We start from the raw sequence: 23,562 nt of genomic DNA, 5'->3' as shown, positions 1-23,562 counted from the left end.
TATCTTCTATGGTAGGATCAGGACGACTTGAAGAAGAATGGTAATTTTATATACTAACAAAAACATGCTCCGTCTGCTCACATATTTTTGCTAAGCTGGAAGATGTTATAGAGAACAAACACTATAATACACTGATCCCAAAAGGAGGAGAAGGTAGTGGCCGAGTGGATGATATGACGAACGAACATTGTTCCCCTCCAAGAAAAAAAGAAGAGTCAATGCTTCTTAGGATTATGAAAACAAAATAAAACACTACCCCCTTTCTCCAAAAACGAAGAAAGTAATCCCTGGGAAGATGGTATCATGGTACATTACAACAGAACATACACTATATTAGCCCTTCCTCCAAATAAAATATCTTAAAAAGGAAGGAGTAATTCCTGGGAAGAAGGACTTATGACAACAGAACTGATACTACATTATTTGCATCCTTTAAAAAATGATACAGTAATAGATTAAATCAAGTTTGTTTTTTTTTCATTCTATTCATTTTAAATGTCACGAAAACATTTTTTTTATAGTTCCTTGGTCTTTTAGCTAAGATCAAAGTGTAGGATAGGTAGAAGAAAACTTCTTATTTATATATATTTATATATAAATGAATGTACACTCTCCGTTTCTGAGAACTTTCTGTTTTTTGGGGTTTTTTTCTGATGAGTTGACTGAGGAAATATCCGTTGTTCCCCAAGAACATAGCAGATTTATAAAATGTACCAAAATGTTTGTTTTATGGAAAATTATTATTAAGATGAATAAAATCTTGGAATTTGGAATCTAGAAAAATTGTTATTTATTATATATGCTCTGCTGTTATATCTTAACAAACATAAAACTTCTAGCTTTAAAAAATGGATATACATAAAGAATAGAAAATATATGCAAAAGCTCACATTTTCATAAACATAGAAAGGGGCCACTATCCCCCTAAATGCTAAAGTTTACAAAAAAAATATGTCGTGTTATACACCATATGGTCTAAAATATATCCATAATTCATAATATTTCAAGTAGTTTAGGAGTTTGTCCCCACCCTGAACGTGCATATAATTGTTGCTTTTGCAGGCATGCATCAGCCCGGTCAAAAATGTTATTGCATTTTATAGCTTAAAATTTTAATATAGAGAAGTTCTTTTCTCTTTTTTTTTTTTTTTTTTTTTTTTTTTTGTATTTTGTCTAATTTAAAAGTTTGCTTTTTTTTTAAGTGAAAAGAGAAATTGAAATGTATATTTCCTAAATAGTGAAGTTTAAAAACAAAACAATTTGGACACATTACTGACCACATTACCTAGAATATACATTCCATAATTCATCATGCTTAATTCATTAGTTTATGAGTAAAATCTATGCAGAGAAATATATATATATATATATATATATATATATATATATATATATATATATATATATATATATATATATATATATATATATATGAGAGAGAGAGAGAGAGAGAGGGAGAGAGATGTGCATGTTTAGCATTTGGCAGAACGGTACATTCCAAACATCTAATTGCAAGTGAATGAAGCTTGCAAATGTATGAACAACAAACTTTACAATGAACCCACGTGACTTCTTTCTGATTGGCTAGAATATATAAAGCTGCAGGTCGAGAAGAGAGGGAGAAGTTTAAAATGAGTTATAAATAGTTCAATTTGTTTTAATTGGTGTTGATTTTAACAGTGACAGGATTCCTTTCCGACAGACTAATGGGTTATATTACAAAACAAATAGCATTTCTTCCTTGGAGATATACATGTGCGTCTGTCTGGATTATGTCTATATAAGCATATTAATGACTTCTATTCAGATATGCTTAGACATGAGAAAATATACAATTAAAGCGTTCTCGGACATATAGTCTAACGGCTTTCCTTTTCCAATGTAAAATACTTAAAACGTATGCGTACCTCATTATATGCAATCTCGCACATTCAAGAAATTCTCTCCGTCATCGAGTCTGCCATGCTTACATTCTAAATAACATTCTCATTGCTAAACTCGTTTCATTTTTAAATATGTTCACCCATATCTATCCGAAGCTATGTCATTTCAGCAGGTCTTTGATATGTCGATCTGTCATGTTTAAGTTTTAAATATCAAGTCGGTTCAAAAGTTATAGACAATTTAAGATTTCCTCTTGCAAACGAAAAAAACTTTGTTTTTGAAAATCTTTATTCATAACAATAACGACTTTTACTCTCTATAACTTGATTTCATCTGCCAACGAGCTTATAGATGCCTCGCTTTTAAAATTCTTTAAATTTTGATGTGAAATTTGAATCTAACTCATCTTCAATCTGCTCTCATTATGTTAACCTAAGACCATCTAAATGATTTTGTAATTTTCAAAATAAATGATAATCCGAGGCAGTCAGGTCAGGAGAATATGCAGAATATGGTAAGATTCCCCAAACAAATTCTTCTCGGAGATCTTTAGTCAATAGTGTTGTGTGAGGGCGAGCATTATCACGATGGAAGATGACTCATTTTTTGTTGATGGTCAACATGGGTGATAATATTGCTGAGCAAGATGAATAATGCTTTAATAATCTGAAAAAAAAAAAAGTTATAAATTAATCACGGTGATATGTTTTAAGTAATAACAATATGCATGAAATAAATTACAATGGTTTTAAAATGCCCTTTTTATAAACTGTCAAAAAATTTTACACCAACCTGTGAAAATTTTCATCTGTAAACGTACATATTGAAAAGACATATCTTTAGAATATCTGTTCTTGTTTAAAAACATAAGAACATAATAGCCTTTAACGTTTTCTTTTTCTCCAGCTTTCCTGAATCCCAACCAGTCTGAAATACTAAATAATAATAATAAATAATAAATCAAATTAGTCTAACATATAGTGATCTATTCGCATTTTCAAAATAAGACCCAAATAAAATTTAAGCTGTGCTAGTATTAAGCTACGAACATACTCATTAGTCAAAGAAGAATAACTCTGAGTATGCCAGAGTCATTCTCCTTTATCGTCTGCTCGGTGTGCATTCTTCTATTTTTTTTATCGGTTTAACATTTTGTTTGTTTGTACACCTGGGAATAAAGTCTCTTCATACCTTCAAATGTTTTTGTGTAATACATGTTTATTTAGGTAACTTTAGGTGGCAGCGATGGGGTCGCTAGTAAATAAAGTTGCGTACAAACACAAATGAAATGCAAAACTAATCCAAATGGAAAAATGCACAGTGTGCAGACAAAAAGGGCAAATAACTCCACCACACTGAGACGTATCCCTCATTGACCAATAGGTATGCTCGTAACTTAATACTGGCACAGTTTAAATGTTATTTGGGTCTGAGTTTAAAAATACGAAAAATGCACTTTAATACTGACAATGACACATCCCTCTTTTAACCTTTTGCCTTTCTTCAGCTCTCATTACTAATCCATTAAAAACCTAATCTAACATTTGCAACAAGTTCATCTGTTAACAACTATTTTTTGTTTTTAATAGATCAATATGCAAACATGTAAATTAATCATGCTAACTTTTCTGTTTTCTTTTGTGAAGAACCCTGTAGATCAACCTCTCCACACGTCTGATTCCTATCACATGTTTTTGTGTCAGTTTGCCTTGTTTGGAGTGAATCAAAGTAGTTGTTTTTTTAATAGGATTAAAAGTATAGATCTAAATACAAGCATCTTTGCACATATTTTTACCTTGGCACCAAAATCAACAGTCTAGACCAGGGGTCGGCAACCTTTTGTTTAGCGTGTGCCGACTTAGGGTTTCAAATTATTCAGCGTGCCAACATTTATTATTTATAACGATCAAGGTCAATATACCTGTTCTCTATATTTATTTCATAAAATATATAATAATGTCAAAGTTTATAAATAATGTGAAAAAACTGTTTCTGAAAAGTTTTTATTATTAATGGGACCCTTGTCCTTGCATGGTCTTTGCCAATTCCTCAATGTCGGGAACATACTTTGTAACTTTGAGCTTAACACAGTTTTCTGAATGTTCAGGTGTTAGACGACTTCGACGTGGAGACAACACTGCTTTCATGTGAGAGAAAATTTGCTCACAAGAATAAGTTGAACCAAAAGCTGAGAGAAGAGCAAAAGCAATTTTCTTCAAACAGATGAATGAGCTTGGGAGGGAGATCCAACAGTTCAGAATAGCACCAGACTTTTCAAAATTTTCATCTTCCAGAGACTTTCTTAGTTCAGCAAATTTTAATGTCCATATTTCTGAAGACCTAAATTCAATCTGTTGCATTTCAAAATCATCAATGTCCATCCAGCTAAAAAGTTCCAGTTGGGCATTTGTCAAATCAAGCATGTCGGGCTTAATCAGATATGAAAATAAGGATCCATGAATGTAGAAGTCCTGGCTTCGTTTTTCGAATTCTGCTTTGAGTGCTTTCACGTACTCCTGAAGCTCATCTGTGTTCACTTCGAATTGATTTGCATGATTTTTCACATTTGGAAAGTACTTAAATGCTTTGATGTTGATGTCACGGGTAAAAATGTCAAGTTTCATTGTAAACGCTTTCCAATAGCTGAAAAGATCAAGGACTGTTTGTCCCTGTCCTTGTAATTTCAAATTAAGCTCATTCAAATGTGTGTTTATGTCGGTCATAAACATCAACTTCAACAACCAGCTTTCATCATTCAGCTGAGGGAATCGTTTCTGTTTTTCATCAAGAAACATCTTAATAGCCTCAAGACAACAAACAAATCTAGCTAAAACTTTGCCTCGACTAAGCCAGCGAACATTGTTGTATAACAGAAGATCTCCATATTCACACTCAACTTCTTGTAGAAGCGATTTGAATTGCCTGTGAACCAATGAAGAGCGAGAAATAAGAAAGTTGATTATCTCAACAACAGTTTTCATCACAGAGACCAAATCCAAAGACGAGGTCTTTGCACATAAGCCCTCCTGATGTATAATACAATGAAAACTTAACAGTTTGCGTCCAACATGATTTTCCAGAAGTTTTACAAATCCTTTCTTCTTGCCAACCATTGCAGCAGCACCATCGGTTGTTACGCAGAATAATTTGTTCAAGTTAATGTCTTGTTTAGAAAAATAACCAGTAAATGCACACAAAATATCTTCTGCTTTGGTTGTATCATGAAGGGGTAATAAACAACACAACTCCTCATAAATGTGATTATTCTCGAGATATCTTGCAACCACTGCTAGGCGAAACGCATCGTTTACATCGGTGCTTTCATCAAGAGCGACACTAAATACAAGGGATTGCTTTAATCCAGTTGTTTGCTTAGTTGTCACATTTTCAGCCAAGTCAGATATGCGCCTCTCAACTGATCTTGCAGAGACTGGTATTTCTCTAATTCGAGAGAGTATAATGTCCTTATTTTTTAAATCACGAAACAAAACTTCAGCACCACTCAAAAAAGCTTCTTTGATGTATTCACCATCTGTAAAAGGTTTACCATTTAAAGCCACACACTGGGCTATTTTGTAACTACATTCAGTAGCTTTACTCTTCATTCCAACAGCTTGGCTCAAAATAACAGTTTGTTTTTTGAAACCAGAAATAGCTTTTTTGATGGCTTCACCTTTTTCTTCTGAAGTTTTAAACTTAGATTGATGTTTGGTTTGAAAGTGCCTTTGTACACTAGATGTGCGACACACAACACTTTCGCAACAGAAAGCACAAACAGCACGATCCTTTTGTTCCACAAATCCATATTCTATTGTCCAATTGTCTTGAAATGGGCGATGATCAAGTTTTCTTTTCTTTTCAGTCATATCTAACAGCAGGGGTATTCTGAAAATATAAATAGGCCTAATTACGTAAACATCAATTATGATATATATAAAATACCAAACAAATTATTCTTGCCTTTGCTGTGGGAGAACCAGGATACATTTTAATAAAAATTGTGGAGAAAAATTATGTACAGGGTGTCCCAGAAAAAGTCTAAAGGTTTTGATTAGCTCGAGCTAGGATCCTATTCGTGCGTGGCATTCACAATTTAAAAAAAATATTTCATCCACGTATTCCTCCAATCATACCATTTTGTTTAGTATGAAGATGATCGAAATTGCTCATCTCTTCTAATCCCAGTTACGAGCTTGAAAATTAAAAGTACAATTTCAAGAATTTGAAAGGCAATTATACCTTATCTTGTATTCATATTCTGACCACTGAACAATTCTGTAACTCTAGCACCCTTCCTAAATTTAACACCCCTCAATTTCAAACAGCAAATAAAATGTTTAAAACTAATAATTTTCAAAATTTTTTTAGCTCATTGTGTTTAGGAAAGATTTTTCTTAAAGAAAAGTAAAACTTTTTAAAATAAAATCTCATATAATTAATTTTATCGTAAAAAATATCACAAAAAAGTCAAAGCTTCCTTACTGCGCGTGAGCGTTTTCACGTAATAGTTTCAATTTCAATTTGTAAATTTGTAAATTCTTGAAAATTTTCTATGATTTTAAAAATCGATAATTTTTTTTCTATTCATCAAATCCTTTTCATTTTTTCAGATTTTATGTAAAATTCTACGCTCTTTCGAATGGAAATAAAATTATTTTCTGAAAAATTCATTTTCATACTTCTTTTATTTATTTTTACCCCCCCTCTGTCTAAAAGTATGAAAGTATGAATTTCTATTAAAAATTCGTCTCGGAACACTCTAATTTATATCTTTATTTAAAGATCATAAAAAAATGAATAAAATAATGTGTTGTTTTTTTTAAAACCTTTATCCCTTCATTTTGAAAATAAACGCTAAAGTTTAAAATATGTACATTCTTTTATTTTTTAAAAAAGATTTATGAGCTGTGTAATTTTTTTATTTTTATCATGCTAAAAAAATTAAAGTTTCTTTAGTCTTTCCCTTAAAATTAAATTTGCTCTTTCGAAGATCTGCTAAAATAGCTATTTTATCTGTATCGGAACACTTAGTAAATGTTACGAAAAAAAAAAAACATGTAAAAATATTTAAAAACAAAAAAAAAATATAAACTGAAAGTTATCCCTTCTATTTATAATCATTATTTAAAGCTTAAAGTACTCACAACAAACATTCTCCTTTTTTCAAATAGAGTCCACGTGTTTTTAATCTCTCTTAGAGCTGATGACAGATTTATGACAAGCTTAGTGAAAGAAAGGGTAAGTGGTAAGTTAGAGAGTTACAGTATAGGGAGATAACAAAAATGGAAGTTTGTTTTGTTTTGGTAAGCTTTAACCCCAAAATGACCCATTGCCAGTCATCGTCTCTTCACAAGGGATGGTAAATAGTGTCATTTAGTGTGAAAAAAGGAGGGGTTTTACATATTGTTCCAGAACATTATAATCATTTCTCACTCTTTCTCTCTCTTTCTGCTAAACGAACGACAGACAGACAGCCAGACAGATATTGAAAAAAAAATGACTACCAAAAAATAATTTGTTTCCTAATAAGGTTTATCATATTTTGAATATGGTAGCATATACTTAGTTTCATTACAAAACTTAAATAATAATAAAAAGCTAAAAACAAAAGTTTTATAATTACAAATAAAAATTTATATACTTTTCTTAACTTTTTTTCCGGCATTGTTTTTTTATTTGTATAAATATTAAAATAAATTTAAACAAAAACAAATAAACTCCATGTTACACGTGTTGTTATTATCACTGGTAAGTGTTTTATTTTAATTAAGATAATCATAGTCAAAAGATTTTTTGGTTTACATATACACTTTTTATCATTTCAAGTTAAATTTTATATACACTTCAAGGCATCCGTAGATTTCAAATGTCAGCGCTGCTGCTGATGTAAACAAAACTTCCGGCGATTCGTTGAAATTTTGGGCGGATTTTATCAACCTATCTCTGAAAATATTGCTTTAATTTCCAAATTTATGAATTCTTGATTATTTTTATTGTTGATTTTTGTAGAGGAATCATTCATTTACTTAATGGTCATTTATTTTCGTCTGATAAGTTACTTTTTATATATTTATTAGATTTTTTTATTATGATTTTTGACTAAATTTTACATTTGCAACTCTCTCACGCTACGTTGTATTTCATCTGGGTCGGTGAGACTGAGTCACCAGACTCAATTCAAAACGCATTTCAAAATTATAGTATCTGACAGAACATACTTTGAACGAGCATGGAGCATCTAACGCCTACGGTTCGCACGGACAAAAATAAAACGCGTTTTCTTGTTGTGGGCATGCACTTAGGTGGCAAGAGTACGCAAGAGATCGCAGATATCCTCATAATTCCAAGGAGAACTGTTTCCTTTTGGCTGTATGAAGTTTAAAAGATTTGGAGGCTCGGCGTGCCATTAGAATTGCTTGGCGTGCCACCTGTGGCACGCGTGCCGTAGGTTGCCGACCCCTGGTCTAGACCATTTTTATAATAGTCTTTTCTCCTGTTGATCGCAGTATGGTGCTGGTTCTGTACAGTTCTAGGAGATCCACCCTCCCAGGCGTTGCCTTCTTTCTTTGAGAATGTGTTAGTTTATTATTAATCATTTAAAGTGCCCATATAAGGGACTGCTTAAGGGGCTGTCTAGGCATTTTTGCAGATCAGAGTGCTCCTCCTTGGGGTCGCTGACTTTTCAATCCTACTTTCCAACCCTTGTGCCACATTTCCCACTGTGGGAGAGAAATAAACACCATTTGCATTTTATCAGTTTGTTAAGGTTAAATTTGAAATAACATCTCTGCTGATCTGTCATGCTTAAGTTTAAAATAGAATTTCCTCTATGGTCTCTCATGCTCAAATTATTTCCATGCAAGGTACTCGTCAGAGCTCCAATATGTGATTCTTTCTTGTAAGACATTCAAAGCAAAAATTCGTTTTTCTACCTCAATGAAAAAAGCTTTCTCTCTCCCTGTGCCTAGTATCAAGTGGAATTTCCATGGTTAGTGTTTCTTTGCAAAACTTTTCACTTGTGGAACGATACACTACCGTGGGACTACTTTCCTTATGATTACAACTTTGGCGTCTTCAAATCCAATGTCAAGAAAATCTTGTGATAAACCACTCCCTGAGTAATAAAATGCAGTTCATACCATTAAGCAATGTTAGTACTCCCATAGTGTTCCTCATCTCTCGGTTAGCAATTCATCTCATTACCCTTTATCCCTGAGTAGCTCTTGGCCTTGATAACTGGTGACCACAGTATTAAAAGAAATAAGAATTTTCTCTGTCATGTTTACGATAAAATAAATAGCATTTTCTTTAGTCAGTCATGCATAAATTTGAAATATTTTTTTTCCTTTGGTCTGTCATGCTTCTGTTTGAAACAGCATTTTCTTAGGTCTGTCATGATTATATCTGCAAGAGTATTCTTTGTATATATGTAGGTATGTGCGGTTTTGCATATGGTCAGGTATGTGTACATGTGTCTCTTTATATGTGCTTGTACACATGCATTTTTGTATAAACTCATGTATGCATGTGTGTATAGGCTTTTGTATATGATCACACATATGTATGTGCATTTTTGTAAACACTTGCATGTATGTATGTTTGTATATACGCTTTTGTATACACACCAGTGTCCATACAAACATCTTTCTGTGTGAGGAGCAGAGGGCACAACTTTTAAGGACAATTTCATTGTATACCTGTGGCCATATATGCATGCATGTCTTTGTGTGTCCATACGGAAGCTAAAAAGTAATGAAGTCACGCATTGAGCGGTAAGAATATTTTTATAATTATATTTTTACTGCGCTTTCAAATCAGTTTTTATACACACACATACACACACACACACACACACACTGATCTTAAATTACACATCCTTATAACAAACACACATTTATGTTATGACACATTATTATCACACACACACACACACACACACACGCGCACACACACACACACACGCAATTTTGTCTGAATTCATAGTTCCCTAAAATAACATTCTCTTATCCTAAGAGTCTTCCTTCTATATCATTTTTGTTTTTATATTTCTATGAATAATATTACACTTAATATTTAGAAAAACCTCAACCATGTACTAATTTGTTGTTTCAAAGAATGGAGCCTTTGGAGGTCTCATATCTTCAACAGAAACCCAAACATTATAGACTCTTTTGCCTTCACATTAATTGTGTCATCATCACTGTTGTTGTCGTCGTCATCATCATCATCATCTCATTCAGTTTAACATCCTTTACCTGCTGGCATGTGTTGGACGACTTAAAAATCGACTTCCAAACTAACCAATCTCTGGCCAGGTCTTTATTTATCCCTCCTTCTCTCAAATCCATCTTTATCACTTCCTCATATGTCTTCCTTGGACTTCCCCTGCTAACTAATTCTGCCACCTCAACTCTTTTACATCAACTCAAGCTCTCTCATACATGCTTTAAATATGCTGTCTAGATTTAATCTTCCTCTAGGGTCATCAGATCTAAACTTGTCTTTAAGACTCACATTACACATCCATTATATCATTCTCATATCATTTCTCTCCATGCAACACATGTCCTCAACCTTCATTGGTCAGGCTTCACTTTCATACATCATCATCATCATCATCATCATCATCATCATACATGGTTCATAAACTCTTCTCTTGGTCAACAGTGGCAATGCCCTACTAGTTTTCCGTGGCAGAAGTTGCTCGAACTTACTCCATCCATTTCTAACTTTTACATTCACGTTAGCACGAGTTTTTCTTTGTGCCCTTATGCTACCAAGGAAACAAAACTTCTGAACAACTTCAATATCGTCCTCCAAATATACTGTCTCCATATTTGACTTCTCATCCATCTTCATTGTTTTACACTTCTGGCGCAAAAACTGCGTTTCTCTCAGCCTACCTGTAATTCCACTGCACTTCTTGAGTACCAAGTACTTTCAAGTATCACAAAAAAATTGAATTGCACCCTAAATAAATATAAGAAGCCTCCTTTCGGTATTGAGAGACAATAGTTATTCACTGTAAGAGAATCAAATACAAATGAATTATATACATTTTATTAACAACAAAAGGGATATAGGATTTAAAAGTTTGTATGAGACAGTGAGTCCAGAAATATTTTGGTTGAAATAAACTCTGCAAACGTTAAGCTCAGTGTTGTTTAGTGTATGTTTTCTCCCACAAGTTGTTTTAAGTAGTGCTTATTTGATGTGGATAATGTGCATGCTGTTTTAACTTCTACAGGCTGCCATGTGTTGTTGCGGTGACGATTTATTGATACTGAACTGCTGATACTCAGTGTTTCTTTCTTTTAAAATTTGAGAATGGGCTCCCAACAGACTAATGCCAATTTTAACAGATTTTCTTGTGCTTTTTTGGTGAAGATATTTGTAGTTATTTTCATTGGCTGAATAATATATATTCTCTTCTATTTATTTGAATTTGAGGCTGATTTTTGTACAAAATATGAAACTCGTTTTTATTCGCAGTATTTGTATTATTCATGCTACTTTTATTGTTTTTCTTTTTTTTAGAAAGTTAGCCAATAAGGAAGATAATTAGAACATTACTGAGTTGGTAAAAGAGAAGTTGAGGAAATTATTTTAAAAAAAAAAAAAAAAAAAAAAGGAGACCATTCTCATTTTCTCACTCAATTACACTTCAGTCGCCAAAAATAGTTTTATAAACTATTATTTTGTAATTTAGGACCGTTTGGAAATCGTTCTGAGGTACCACCCTAAACAGGCTCAGCAGAAAAGTAAGGGAGACGACTCCACAGCAAAATCAGTGTTAAAAAAAAAAAAGCTTACAATTTTGTAAGAGAAGAAGATACGAGCATGAGTGGATGTAAATATAACTCACTCCTAAACCTCACTGAATTATGGCCTCGCCCAAGGTCTCTCTCTCTCTCTCTCTCTCTCTCTCTCTCTCTCTCTCTCTCTCTCTCTCTCTCTCTCTGCCCTCCCATATCGTCTTTCCTCTTCATGACTCATCAAACAGACAAAGTTCTTTTAGTTTCATTCACAAACACTAAATGATGCAGTGACTCAATTTCCTAGCCAAAGGAACAAAATAAACTTTCTAAACTCCTGATTTTATGGAGGAGGGGGCATACGTCCAAGCATGTTTATAAAAGGCTTCGTCTGTCAGTTAGCTGGCGTTTAAAATAGTATTTTAGTCAATCTGTCATACTTAAAATAGCATTTTCAACGAATTGTCACGCTTAAATTTGAAAATAGAATTTTCGTTGGTCTGCCATATTCAAGTTTTAAATACATTTGTAATCAGTTTATCTATCATACTTAAGTTTGAAAAGGTATATTCGATTGTCCATCATGCTTAAGGTTGAAATAACATTTCTTCTCAGTTTGTCATGTTTCAGTTTATAAATATTCACACATCTCTTTAAGGGGCTTTGTCATGTTTTAGCTTGAAATAGTATTTTTGTCTGTCTGTCATGCTTAAGTTTGAAATAACATTTTTTTGTCAGGTTGGCTTACTTTAGTTTGAAATAGTATTTTTGTTAGTCTGTTACGATTAAATTTGGAATAATATTTCGTTGGTCTGTCATGCTAAAGTTAAATATGTTCATACAGAAGATGCTCTATCATCACCGCAACAGGCCAAGGGATGGAAGACATCCTCAACTTCATCAGCAATGCTCGCACCACCTTCTGTCAACTTCAATCGTGAAAATAATACTGAACACTAAAGATAGAATCTATCGTCCTTATCTTGCCCATTCCCCTTTACGGCTGCAAGACCTAGCCTATGCAGGCAAGTGACCAATACAAACTGGAGATATTCGACCGTCACTGCCTATGCTAAATCCTATGTGTCCATTGCCAACAGTTTATCCCTAACAATACAATTTGCACTCACTGCAAGATCCACTCTTTCCAAAACTCTCCTTGCCAGACGCCTTTGTTGGTTCACCTTTCGACTATACCCAGTTGATTTCATCTGTGAAGTCATCGACCCAGCACCACAACCAGACTGGAAGAAACGTTGTAATGGTCAACTCAAACCCTGGTTCAGAATAGTGGGAGCAGGATGCTGAACTGATTCTGGGCCCTCACCTTTACAGAGTCCATCGCTGGAATTGCAACTGGCTTGCGCTCATAACGGAAGCAGTTTTGGATCACCGTTCCTGGTCAGCCAGCGTTCAGGACATGGTGAACTTGTTGGAAAGAGGGAAAGAGCTGGCCCAACCGGTCCAGAGTGAATGACGCAACTATGACTATAAAATGCTCTGTCATATCATGCCATAGTTAAATACGCACATCGAAAGGACGATAAGAATTGATTCAATATTGTTTTCATTATTTTTTTTTTTTTTTTTTTTTCATTTTTGTCAGTTGAATTGTTGACCTCATGAGCTTGATGGGTCAATTCCCAGTCATTGTTTTATTTTTACATAATACTTATGGCTGGTGAATCACATTAAAAGTGTAATAAGATGTGTCGAGTTTTATCCTTGTGTGTACTCCTCAAAACAGAGTGACTCCCCCAAGTATCACTGAAACCCGAGTTGAGATGGTTTTTGCTTATTTTTCAAGGGAGTGGAGGTGTCCTCATACTCAATTTTGTAGCTATTCTATAGACAATGCCAGTACTTGAGACACATGTCTCCTCTTAATATATGATACAGAAGGCACACATGCACGCATACACACGCACGCATACACACGCACGCATACACACGCTCACATACACACGCACGCATACACACGCTCGCACTAGGAAATATTCTTTGTATATAAGCCAACGTTTTTATTTATTTATTTTTTTTACAATCACCAAAACTCAAAAGATTATACGATTTCTATGAAATTTTAGGCATTGATTCAATAAGTTATATCTACTATATACAGTAAAGTACTTCTTTTTATCCTTTCTTTGTCATGGATAGCCTTTTTTTTCTTTCTTTTTTTTTGTTTTTTTTTTTTTGAAAATCAATATTTGATTCTGATTCGTCATTTTTTTTACTGTTGAACTCTAATCATTTTTTACTGTTGAACTCTAATCATTTTTTACGCAAGCCTTTTCATACTATATTTCTTTGACATTCACGGTTTTTAGCAAAGTTGTTTTTTCAAAAAACTTGCATCACTTGTTCAAAGTCATATTTTACCCTATATAGAAAGTAAGTTGGTCTCTTTATCATCTCATTGCCATTGATAGCTTTCTTCCTACAAAATTAATATTTGATTCTGATTCGCCGGTTATCTTTATGGATCATTATAGCATGTTTTAAGAATCAAAATGTTTTTGTTACTCATATCAGCACGTTGTTGAGAAGAATAAGATTTAATTAGATTTAATAACTAACAACATTTATCACACACTACGAGTGGTTGATATGTACGGATACTATAACACCAGTGGACACCCATAACTATATCTGATATCCGCACAACACCAGAATACTACACATAATACTTTCAACTTATGACATCAATAAATATACTCAATATATGTAATTCGTAATAGGAAACAGCCCAACTTTAAACCCAGAATATAATTAACTACTATCACAATCCTAGACTATTAATAAATATTTTATTTTTAAAAATTATATATTAGATTTGTGAGCGTACATATGTCCACTTATGTGTGTATATATGCATGTAGGTATACAGATGCATGTATGCTAGCACATACATGCATCTGTTTCTGTGCGTGTATGTAAGCATCTCTGCACAAGAGAAATACACACTTTGCTCCACCTCTGCACAAGGAGAATAACTCAATGGTTGTTTCTAGATTTTTTCACGTATACACTCGTAAACATTTACACTTTTAAATAAACAATTATAAACGAAACAATTTGCCACAACAATCTATATATCTATAAAAGTGAACATGTCTGTCTGTCTATGTGTCTGTCTGTGTACATTTCCCTACACAATAACTCTGTCAATTTTAAGTCTACAGACTCGAAATTTGATATACAGGGTATTGAGATTTGGGAAAATCTTTGTAATCAGTTTTCAGCCAGAAATTTGGCTGCTAAGGGGACAAAGTTTAACGATTTGACCTTTGAGAACTCTACCAAATTTTAGATATAGGTTCCTTGGACATGGATCTAACTTAATAACTTCGAGCCAAAAACAATAAATGTTAAGGGGTCATAATAGGGGTCAAAGTTTTAAAATATTTGACCTCTGCGGTCTCTACCAAATTACTCAGACAATTTCTGGTCTAAACATTTGAAATTTTACATAAAGGGTATTCAGAGATAGCTTTTTAATCGGTTTGGGTCGAAAAAAAAAATATTTATAGCTTTGTTTATATTCTATCACCATACTTGGTATTTATTAGATTGGGCTAGTGTTCAGGAGAGATGAAGAAAAATCATTCATAAATCTAAATTTGGGTTTCTTCTATATATATAAAAGCGAAAATGTGTGCATGTATGTATGTGTGTTCGCTTTTTCTGTATGTCTACAAAAGGCTTTTTTCAGAGAAGCGGTCGCTCGCTTAACAACTTTTTAAAACTTTTTATATCACATACAAATCGTAATAGCTCACAGTTAACAACGGAGCTCGCCTGTCTATTTAATTTGGTCGATTTCGGGAAGATAAATATTCAATATTTGTCGCTCGCCGCATGTGGGTTAGTCTTTTTCCTATAACATCTTGGGGGTGGGAAAAAAAAAAAAAAAAGCGTTCAGCAGTAATGCCTCATTAACTCATTAAAACGGGCACCTGCTAAATCAAACTGATTAAATAAATTCAAACGTCTTTCCGTTAGCATCCCGCGGTGGGGCAATGGTTAACATCGCGCGTTTTTTTTTTTTTTTTTTCTTTCACACTTTAATTTACAACTTTGCCTCAACGGTCCGGGTTCGATCCTCATACTTACTTTTTTTTTAACCCCCACCCCCACACCTCCAAACACCCGGGCAACGCCGGGTACCCCTCGCTAGTTACTAATAAGTCACCACTACCAAGACTAAAGACCACTCAAGGGTACAGGTTAATGGGATTGATAGAGTGTCAATTGATTTGATTGTTTGGTTGTTTTGTTTTACAGCATATCAACCCTTTTCAAGTTATTCAGTTCAGGTTAAGTAATTTTAGAAAAAGTCTTTATGTTTCAAGTTATTTAGATCTTCAAATATTTATTCATGAAGTTTGGTTTGGTTGTTTTGTTTTATGACATATCAACACTTTTCGGGTTATTTAATGCTGAATCCAGTAATTTTGGAAAAAAAAAGTGTTTTATATTTTCAAATATTTATTCATGTTATTGAGTTTGGTTGTTTTGTAGAGGAAAATGGTTGTTTTTGTTTTCGTCTTTGTAGAGCATGATTGAGTTTTACAAATGGAAAGGAAAAAACAATAACATCAATGTAATTGGTGTATTTTGGGTCAGGAAGCTAGTATCTTCAGACAGCCTGATCTGATAACGATAGAAGATTATGAATTACATGATGAAGAATATTATGAGACGATTGAAATTGGCAAATGAAATGAATAAAATTTAATTATTTATAAGGACGGATTATTACAAGTTTTTATTGAAATTGACTTTGAAGACTTGTAGCTTGCAGGGAAGCAATCCCTGAGTAACGTGTTCCACAGATGAGAAGTTCTTAAAATGAAACTGTTCATCATTTGATGTTAGGCACATAGCAAGAGAAAGAAAATGTTTTTGCAATTGTAGTAGGAAGATGAGTTCTTGTGAATGTTTTACAAGGAGGAACCAGTGATTGAATGCAAGAATGTCTTTTTCTCTTAATTTAGAAAATAAGTTTTTCTTTTTTCTTTTTATTTTCTTTCAGGTGAAGCAATCCAAGATGGTGTTGCCAATTTCGTGATTACCCTTGACACTTTGTTACTGAGTCCAAACGGACGCGCGCAATTCAGCGAGTCATCACAAACCAAAAATGTATCCAATTTTATTGCACCAGAAATTCACACTGGAATTCTCATGTCCGAAGCTGCCATTGAAAAAGTAAGCAGAAATAGTTTTACTTACATTCTGAAACAAATGTATATTTTTTAAATTGCTATAATGCTTAAATGTTCCAGCCATGGTGCTCTTTTGCATTCTCTGTTAGCAGATTATATGTTATAACAGATGTTGCTAGTCTCAGTCTTTTTTTACAACTACTATTATGCCATGTGTTTCTCAGAATTGTCTGATCTATTCCCTGCTTCCTTTGTTCCAGCTCGTTTGATTCGTTGGTTGAGAGGTCTCCATCAATTCATTATTTTAATACCTTATTGTAATACAGCTTCCTATTTCAGTAGCTTATTTCCAAGGACTGCAAGGTTCCTGCTCACTGTTTTCCTTCTACCTACAGCTTTCGTCTTTTCAAGACTAAGGTCACTAGGCATCTCCTGTCTTTGCAATAATCAGCTTTCGTTTTTGTTAGCTCCTTATATCAAGTGGGTTCATGTCTTGTCTCAAGCGATTTCCATTAAAAAAAAAGACAGCTAAAGAAGGCCATAGAGCGCAACAACCGATTTGCAAACATAAATATGCTTATTTACATATATAATTTTTAAAAAACTTCTATTCACCTCAAACACTGACACTAAGATGTAATTGGAGACCAGATTTATAGGAGCGTCCGAAGTGGTGAGTTGTGCAGTGAGATGCTTGTTCATGTTACATTTAATATGATTAATACTACCTCACTTCAAATCTGTCTACGTCACATGATCAAACCAACCAATATCTTGATTCATACTTAACTCTAAAACATTACTTTATGTAATATACGACAACTGAAGAAGACTGGAGAGTAAAACAATTGAAACATTGTGATCATAACAATGATCAGGATGAAGAGAACAGTTTCAAAACATGTAAATGATGGAAATAACTGCAACAACTTTGGAGATGACAATGGTGATGTAGATAACGATGCCAAATTGTTAGTTTAGTGATCTTCACCAATTTGCTGTTTTGATACCTCATTGAAATACAGCTTCCTATTCCAGTAGTTTCATTCTAAGAATTGCAGTTTTGTGGAACTCTCTTCCTGCTGACTGTTTTCTTCCTATTTATAGTCTTGGTCTTTTCAAGACTAATGTCAATAGGCACATCTCCTGTATTTGTGATAATCGTTTTTTTTTTTGTTCTTGTTAGCTCCTTATGTCAAGTGGCTTCATACCTTGTCTGGAGCGATTTCCATAAAAAAATGCCGTCCAGTTCATTCCATAGCACAACTTTAACTCATGGATATTTACAGTCTTCACGTGGTCCCCTGATTTTTGCAAAGAATCGAAGAAACCAATACCAACAACCGAATCAAATCTGTTAAAAGTTATATCATGCTGACTCATATAAATTATTTCCTTTACACTAATAACATGAATTTTTTAATTTCTTTTTTATATACTGATAAGTCATCACTTATCAAGTTCAAACCCCACTCGAGGATGTGTTAATGAGATTGTCAGTTAGTTGTTTAACAGATCCATATTAATGGCAACAGATTTTAGACCTTTAATTTTTTTTCTTCTTTTTCCTCCAGATTTATGTTTATTCCCTGGGGAAAACTCTTCAAGTTGCCATTGACTACAGTCTCAAAAAAGATCCGGTAAGTAAACCAATTCTTATCAGCTTAACATTCTTAGCATAAGTCTGTGGAATCGGCAACGATAAATATAGATAAAAATATAAGTATGGATTTAATTACTTCCCACTGTAGAAAAATGTGGCATGAAACCGAAGATGAGGGGTGGGGGCATATTCCTGCGAGAAGGCGATCTGGTCAGGCATGAAAATAACCGAGAACGAATCTGGCAGAATTCGTCAGTAGGGGCGCCTTAAGCAATTGGAAATAAACCAAATCACTCTTTCCCTCCTAAAGGAGGAAATAATACCTCAGAGGTAGCACCTCCTAGGACCAATCCGAACCATACCTTATTCCGACAAAGAGAAGAATCTGATTACCAATGAGGTAATTCTTAGGTTGCCAGAATGAGGCCGTAGTGAACCTCAGCTTATTTGAAGTGTTACCAGATCAATTCAAAATACAGCAGAACCCCGGGATACGGTGACCCTAGGATACGTTTTTTTTCAGATTACAATGTGGAATACGATCTTTTTCAGCACCTGGTTACGGTATTTGCCCCGCTTTACGGTTATTTATAATGTTATTTAATTATATACATGTGTATTATATACTATAATGTATTTTGTTACTAATTTTTGATGCCGTATCCTCGGGTTCTACAGTATTTACTAATAACATCTCTACTAACATAGGGTTGCACATAAGTCACTTTACCATTTTAAAATAAAATCTTTTTTAAAAAATTCATTAAAAAAACAAAATACACGATGTAAGATTTGTTTTCGAACAAATGAATTACTAATCATTTTTTTCAATCCAAATTTTCAGCTCCATGAGTCTTCATCAGGGTGATACAGACAATTTTTAAAGATTTGATTTTGATTTATATATGAAAAATAAGGTCACATAGATGACCTCCATTTTCAGCTTTGTAAACACAAGTTCTTTGCAAGCAAAGTAACTCATGCACCACTCTGCATAATCACTTTTAGGGTACTATACATAGGAACATAAAATATTATAAGAATGATCCTCTACCTATGACGTCATATTTATCTTTGTTTTATAAACACGTTGTTGAGCTGGAATGGCCTTCATGCATACTGAAAAAAGTATTCTGCATTTAAACTATAAATAAGCTACACAAAAGTATACAGATTTTCAACTAGTTTTAAACTATTTGACTTATTATAACGAGATAATCCCGGATGATTGGAGAAGCAGGAAATGAAGAAGAATTATAAATTTAGATTTCAGTGGATGTTGCATTTGGAATGCGACTGTGGTTGATTTGACTATTTCAAGATTGAGAGGAAAATGGGAATATAAACATTCATTATTTGTTGTTTGAGGAAAGTGGGTAAATAAAATTCAGAATTATTGTCATCGATTGAGATGTGTAGGTGCATCTGTGTGCATTTAGTGCACAGAGCGTGATCGTCCGCTCATCCCATGTGTCTTTAAAAAGTCCATAAAAATAAAGGCAAAATATCGATTCTTAGTTTCCTTCAAATTGGCTTCTTTGTGTCATTTTTAGTTTGTCTTAATTTAAATTTTTATTTTTTATTTTTTTTTTTTACCTATGTCTACAGGATAGAATAATAAAATTCTTGCCCTAAAGAAAACAACACTGCTGCTTTATTTTAAAACTTTTATTGTAAAAATCAATTTAGGTAACTTGATTATGTAGTAGAGTTGACACCTATTCTATGTAGCCGCCTTCAGCCTCAATCACCGCCTCAATACGGGTCTGGAACTGGGAGCATGCCTTTTTCACAAGTGCTGGCGGGAGCTCGGTGAATATTCGGTGGATGGCAGCGATCAGGTTGACTTTGGTGTTGTGGGAGATCATGTTGGTAATGTTCTCGATCTATGACCAAACAAAGTAGTCCAGCGGATTCAGGGGGGGGGGGCAGTAAGAGAAGGGTACAAAATTGTAGCACTCCTTCATTGGTCTCGTTGGCTGGTTCCGAGTTTTGCTGCCACACCCAAGGTCTACCAGTGGCTACCTGATTTCACCAGGGGATCACCACAATCTTCAGCACATCCAGATACACTTTGGTGTTGACTTTCAAGCCAACTTCAAAGATGTGAGGTGGCATGATGTGGCCCTTACTTGAAACCACACCAAAGCCCATAAACTATGGCCGGAAAAGGTCGTAAGATGCATTGAGCTGTGCCCTCAAGCGTTGAACCGTCTGGATTTGCATTTTGAGGGTGCTGGCAATGGTCCTGTTGTCATAACTTGGCTCAGTAAAGAGCATAAGTTGTACAGCGGCACATCTCTGATCTTGATCATTGAACATTGTGTCACTTTCAGATCTAATACAAGGCTCCTATCGCTCTTGAGATTTGTACACAACTGGCCAACTAGTAGATCGTCTGCAATAACAAAAAAAAGAAAGCCATTTTTCATCAAACGGAAATGGAATCAGGTCCTCTTTTCTAGGGCGTCAATTTTATCATTCCACCCTGTATAATATTTATTACAAAATTAAAGCTTTTTGCAGACAATTTGTTTTTTTATATTGTATGCTTTAAGATGGTGAGAATCGTTTTTATTACATAGATACAATGTTTTGTTTTATATGGAAAAATATTTCGATTTAAAACCATGCTTCACCATAATCTGAAATTTTAATTATTTTTTTCCTTTTTAGTCTTTGACAATAAGTCGGAATCTAGAAACTATACTAAATGCCATGTGCGAAAGGAATCCATCCCTTCGTATTGCCCTTATCCACGTCCTTGAGGTAAGTGCTTGTTTATTATGTCACCCTTGTATATTTATTTCCACTGATACATCTTAGTGGCTTTGTGTTATGTTTTGTACCTATGAATCTTGTCAAAATCTTGATTTTAATTTTTGTGGATCAAATTAATTGAAAGAAACGTTACATAAAAATAACTTACATAAGAGCATGAGCAATAAAATAAAGTTTTGTTTTTATTTTTTATTTTTTTACGGCGTATCAACCCTTTCAGATTTTTTAATGCTAAATCCAATAATTTTGGGGAAAAGGTTATTATGCTTCAAGTTCTTTATATCTTCAAATATTTATTCATTGTGTTTGGTTTGGTTGTTTTATAGAGGAAAATCGTTGTTTTTTGTTTTTGACTTTGCAGGACATGGCTGGGTTTTGCAAAGGGAAAGGAAAAAAAAACAATAACATCAATGTTTGTTCGGTCAGATAATCAGATCTAGTAGCACAAGTCTGTCTCTTTTTCTTTCTCTCTCTCCCCCCCCCACTCTCTCTCTCTCTCTCTCACACACACACACCATTCCACATGCAAGTTTAATAGAAAAAAGATCACTTTAAATGTTGACCCCTCAATATAATGAATATTGCATTTAAAAAATAGTGTCCATATTCTGATCAAGGCAATGTTAAAAAAGAATATATCAGCTTTATCGCATAGTTTCTGATGCACACAAACATACAACTGTCCTTTACATAACATTAACACAATCTTTATTTCTAATTAATGACATATTGAATTTGATCCTGAAATTAAAATTGACAACAGCAGATTTTCTTCTTCTTTTTTTTTTATATATATATATCTTATGACCTTGTTTTTACTTCCCTTGGTTAAATGGTTTTGAGAGTTGCAAAATTTGATTTTTCTATCTTAATCTCTGCATTGATAAAACAAACTCGTGTATCTACTAATGAGACCGTTTTATTAATGTAAACAGTATGATTGTTTCTCGTATACATAAATGCACATTAAATAATTTATTTTTGTATTTATTGTGATTAAAAATTAAAGGAAAAATAAAAATGATTGTTGAAAATCCTATTTTTAAAAACTTGCAAACATTTTTACATTTGAATTATTTTTCTGCAAGACCCTCACCGATGGCAATATGCCTCTACCTGAGTAGTTTTTAATGTCTTATTTTTATTGGATTAAATCAGATATTAAGAATTTCTACTTAATGGGCTTTGAAGAGAAGGATTATTGTATCTTTAAATGTTCCAGTATTTTGTATTTGGATTATTCAGACATTTGGAGTGCTATTTTCACAACGTTGCAGTCGATGTAACCCCCACCCTTCTTCAGGTATACCTTATCGGACTCTGGAATTTATCTGTCAAACTCGGGGAATCTGCATGGAATTTTGAACGAAACCCTAAATCTACGGGGTTAGTATGTTCTTGTTCTATTGGCCATTACTGGATAGAAGTCCTAAGTAAGTCGTAATTGCATTTTGATTGTCGTCCACACTGAGTCACAAGAATTTGTGGTGTAAAAAATATTTGGTAAAATTCAGTTGTAAGTTACTCTTCTAGAGAATCGGAAGTTACATCGACTGAAACGTGAAAATAACACTCAAGATGAGAACAGTAGTCTGAATAATCCAAGTAATGCAATACTGATCAACAACAAAATTTGTTATCTGCATATTTTTTTTCAGCTGATTTAGGATGCATCTGATACACTGAATCCAAAAATCACATTGGTTTTGTTCAATTAGGTCAAGTTTTTGAGCTATGACCCATGTCGTTATTTTTAGTTTTTGTTCACATGTACGCATGTCTGAAGCATTTTAGAAGTTGGCGAATGTAAAATGCCATGTTGAATAATTGTTTTGATTGGAAATGATTATTTTAATGACGAGAAATATTCGGGACTGATAGTTCTAGTTGGCTATGCTTAAAAGGGATCATTCAGAAGTCATAAAACCTCAAAATCTTCCAAAAAATTGATGCGGCACCATACTCAGCATTACACAGAGAAAGACGGGCCTGTGCAGGAGGAATTGGTGCCTTGAACTGAAAGGAACATCATCAATGACTCTCTGGTGGACAGAGACAGAATACTCTTCCCACCACTGCACACCAAGCTTGGCTTAATCAAGCAGTTCACCAAGGCTCTGGACAAAAATGGTGACTGCTTCATTTACTTGCACCAGACTTTTTCAGGATTGACCATGGAAAAGTTGAAAGCTGACATCTTTGATGGTTCTCAGATTTAGCAACTCATCAGAGATCTAGAGTTCGAAAACTCAATGAACGAAGTGGAACTGGAAGCGTGGAAGGCATTTGTTCTGGCAATGAAGCTAGAAACTATGTAGTACTTTTCAACAACATGCTGGTTGTTTTCAGAAACCTAGGCTGCAGCATGAGC

The 23,562-nt window shown here is 33.8% G+C and overlaps 2 protein-coding genes across 3 annotated transcripts in view; one reads left to right on the top strand and one right to left on the bottom strand.

The window, feature by feature from the left end:
- Positions 1 to 23,562, top strand: part of LOC145248055 (tyrosine-protein phosphatase non-receptor type 13-like) — a 277,255-nt gene that overhangs the window by 97,117 nt on the left and 156,576 nt on the right. For both annotated transcript variants that reach the window (XR_013863319.1, XM_080109809.1), the window contains exons 3-5: positions 16,678 to 16,850; positions 18,382 to 18,447; positions 21,087 to 21,179. Coding sequence is in view for 1 of the 2 variants with exons in the window: in XM_080109809.1 (XP_079965935.1) it covers positions 16,678 to 16,850; positions 18,382 to 18,447; positions 21,087 to 21,179 (332 nt within the window). In the remaining variant the exon portion in view is untranslated. The remainder of the gene's footprint in view (positions 1 to 16,677; positions 16,851 to 18,381; positions 18,448 to 21,086; positions 21,180 to 23,562) is intronic.
- Positions 3,713 to 7,686, bottom strand: LOC145248049 (general transcription factor II-I repeat domain-containing protein 2-like). Its single transcript, XM_080109784.1, has 2 exons — positions 7,029 to 7,686; positions 3,713 to 5,769 (listed from the first exon to the last, which is right to left on the bottom strand). The coding sequence occupies exon 2, from the start codon at positions 5,748 to 5,750 to the stop codon at positions 3,894 to 3,896; it is 1,857 nt and encodes a 618-aa protein (XP_079965910.1). The 5' UTR covers positions 5,751 to 5,769; positions 7,029 to 7,686; the 3' UTR covers positions 3,713 to 3,893.

This window comes from Euprymna scolopes, chromosome 26 (genome assembly GCF_053919585.1).
Source record: "Euprymna scolopes isolate OS-2025 chromosome 26, ASM5391958v1, whole genome shotgun sequence".
Taxonomy (NCBI): Eukaryota; Metazoa; Mollusca; class Cephalopoda; order Sepiida; family Sepiolidae; genus Euprymna; species Euprymna scolopes.
This window is presented reverse-complemented; position numbering and strand designations above follow the sequence as displayed.

Bases quoted from the DNA above. Each gene is read 5' to 3' on its own strand.
- LOC145248049 (XM_080109784.1), bottom strand. From the start codon at position 5,750: ATGACTGAAAAGAAAAGAAAACTTGATCATCGCCCATTTCAAGACAAT.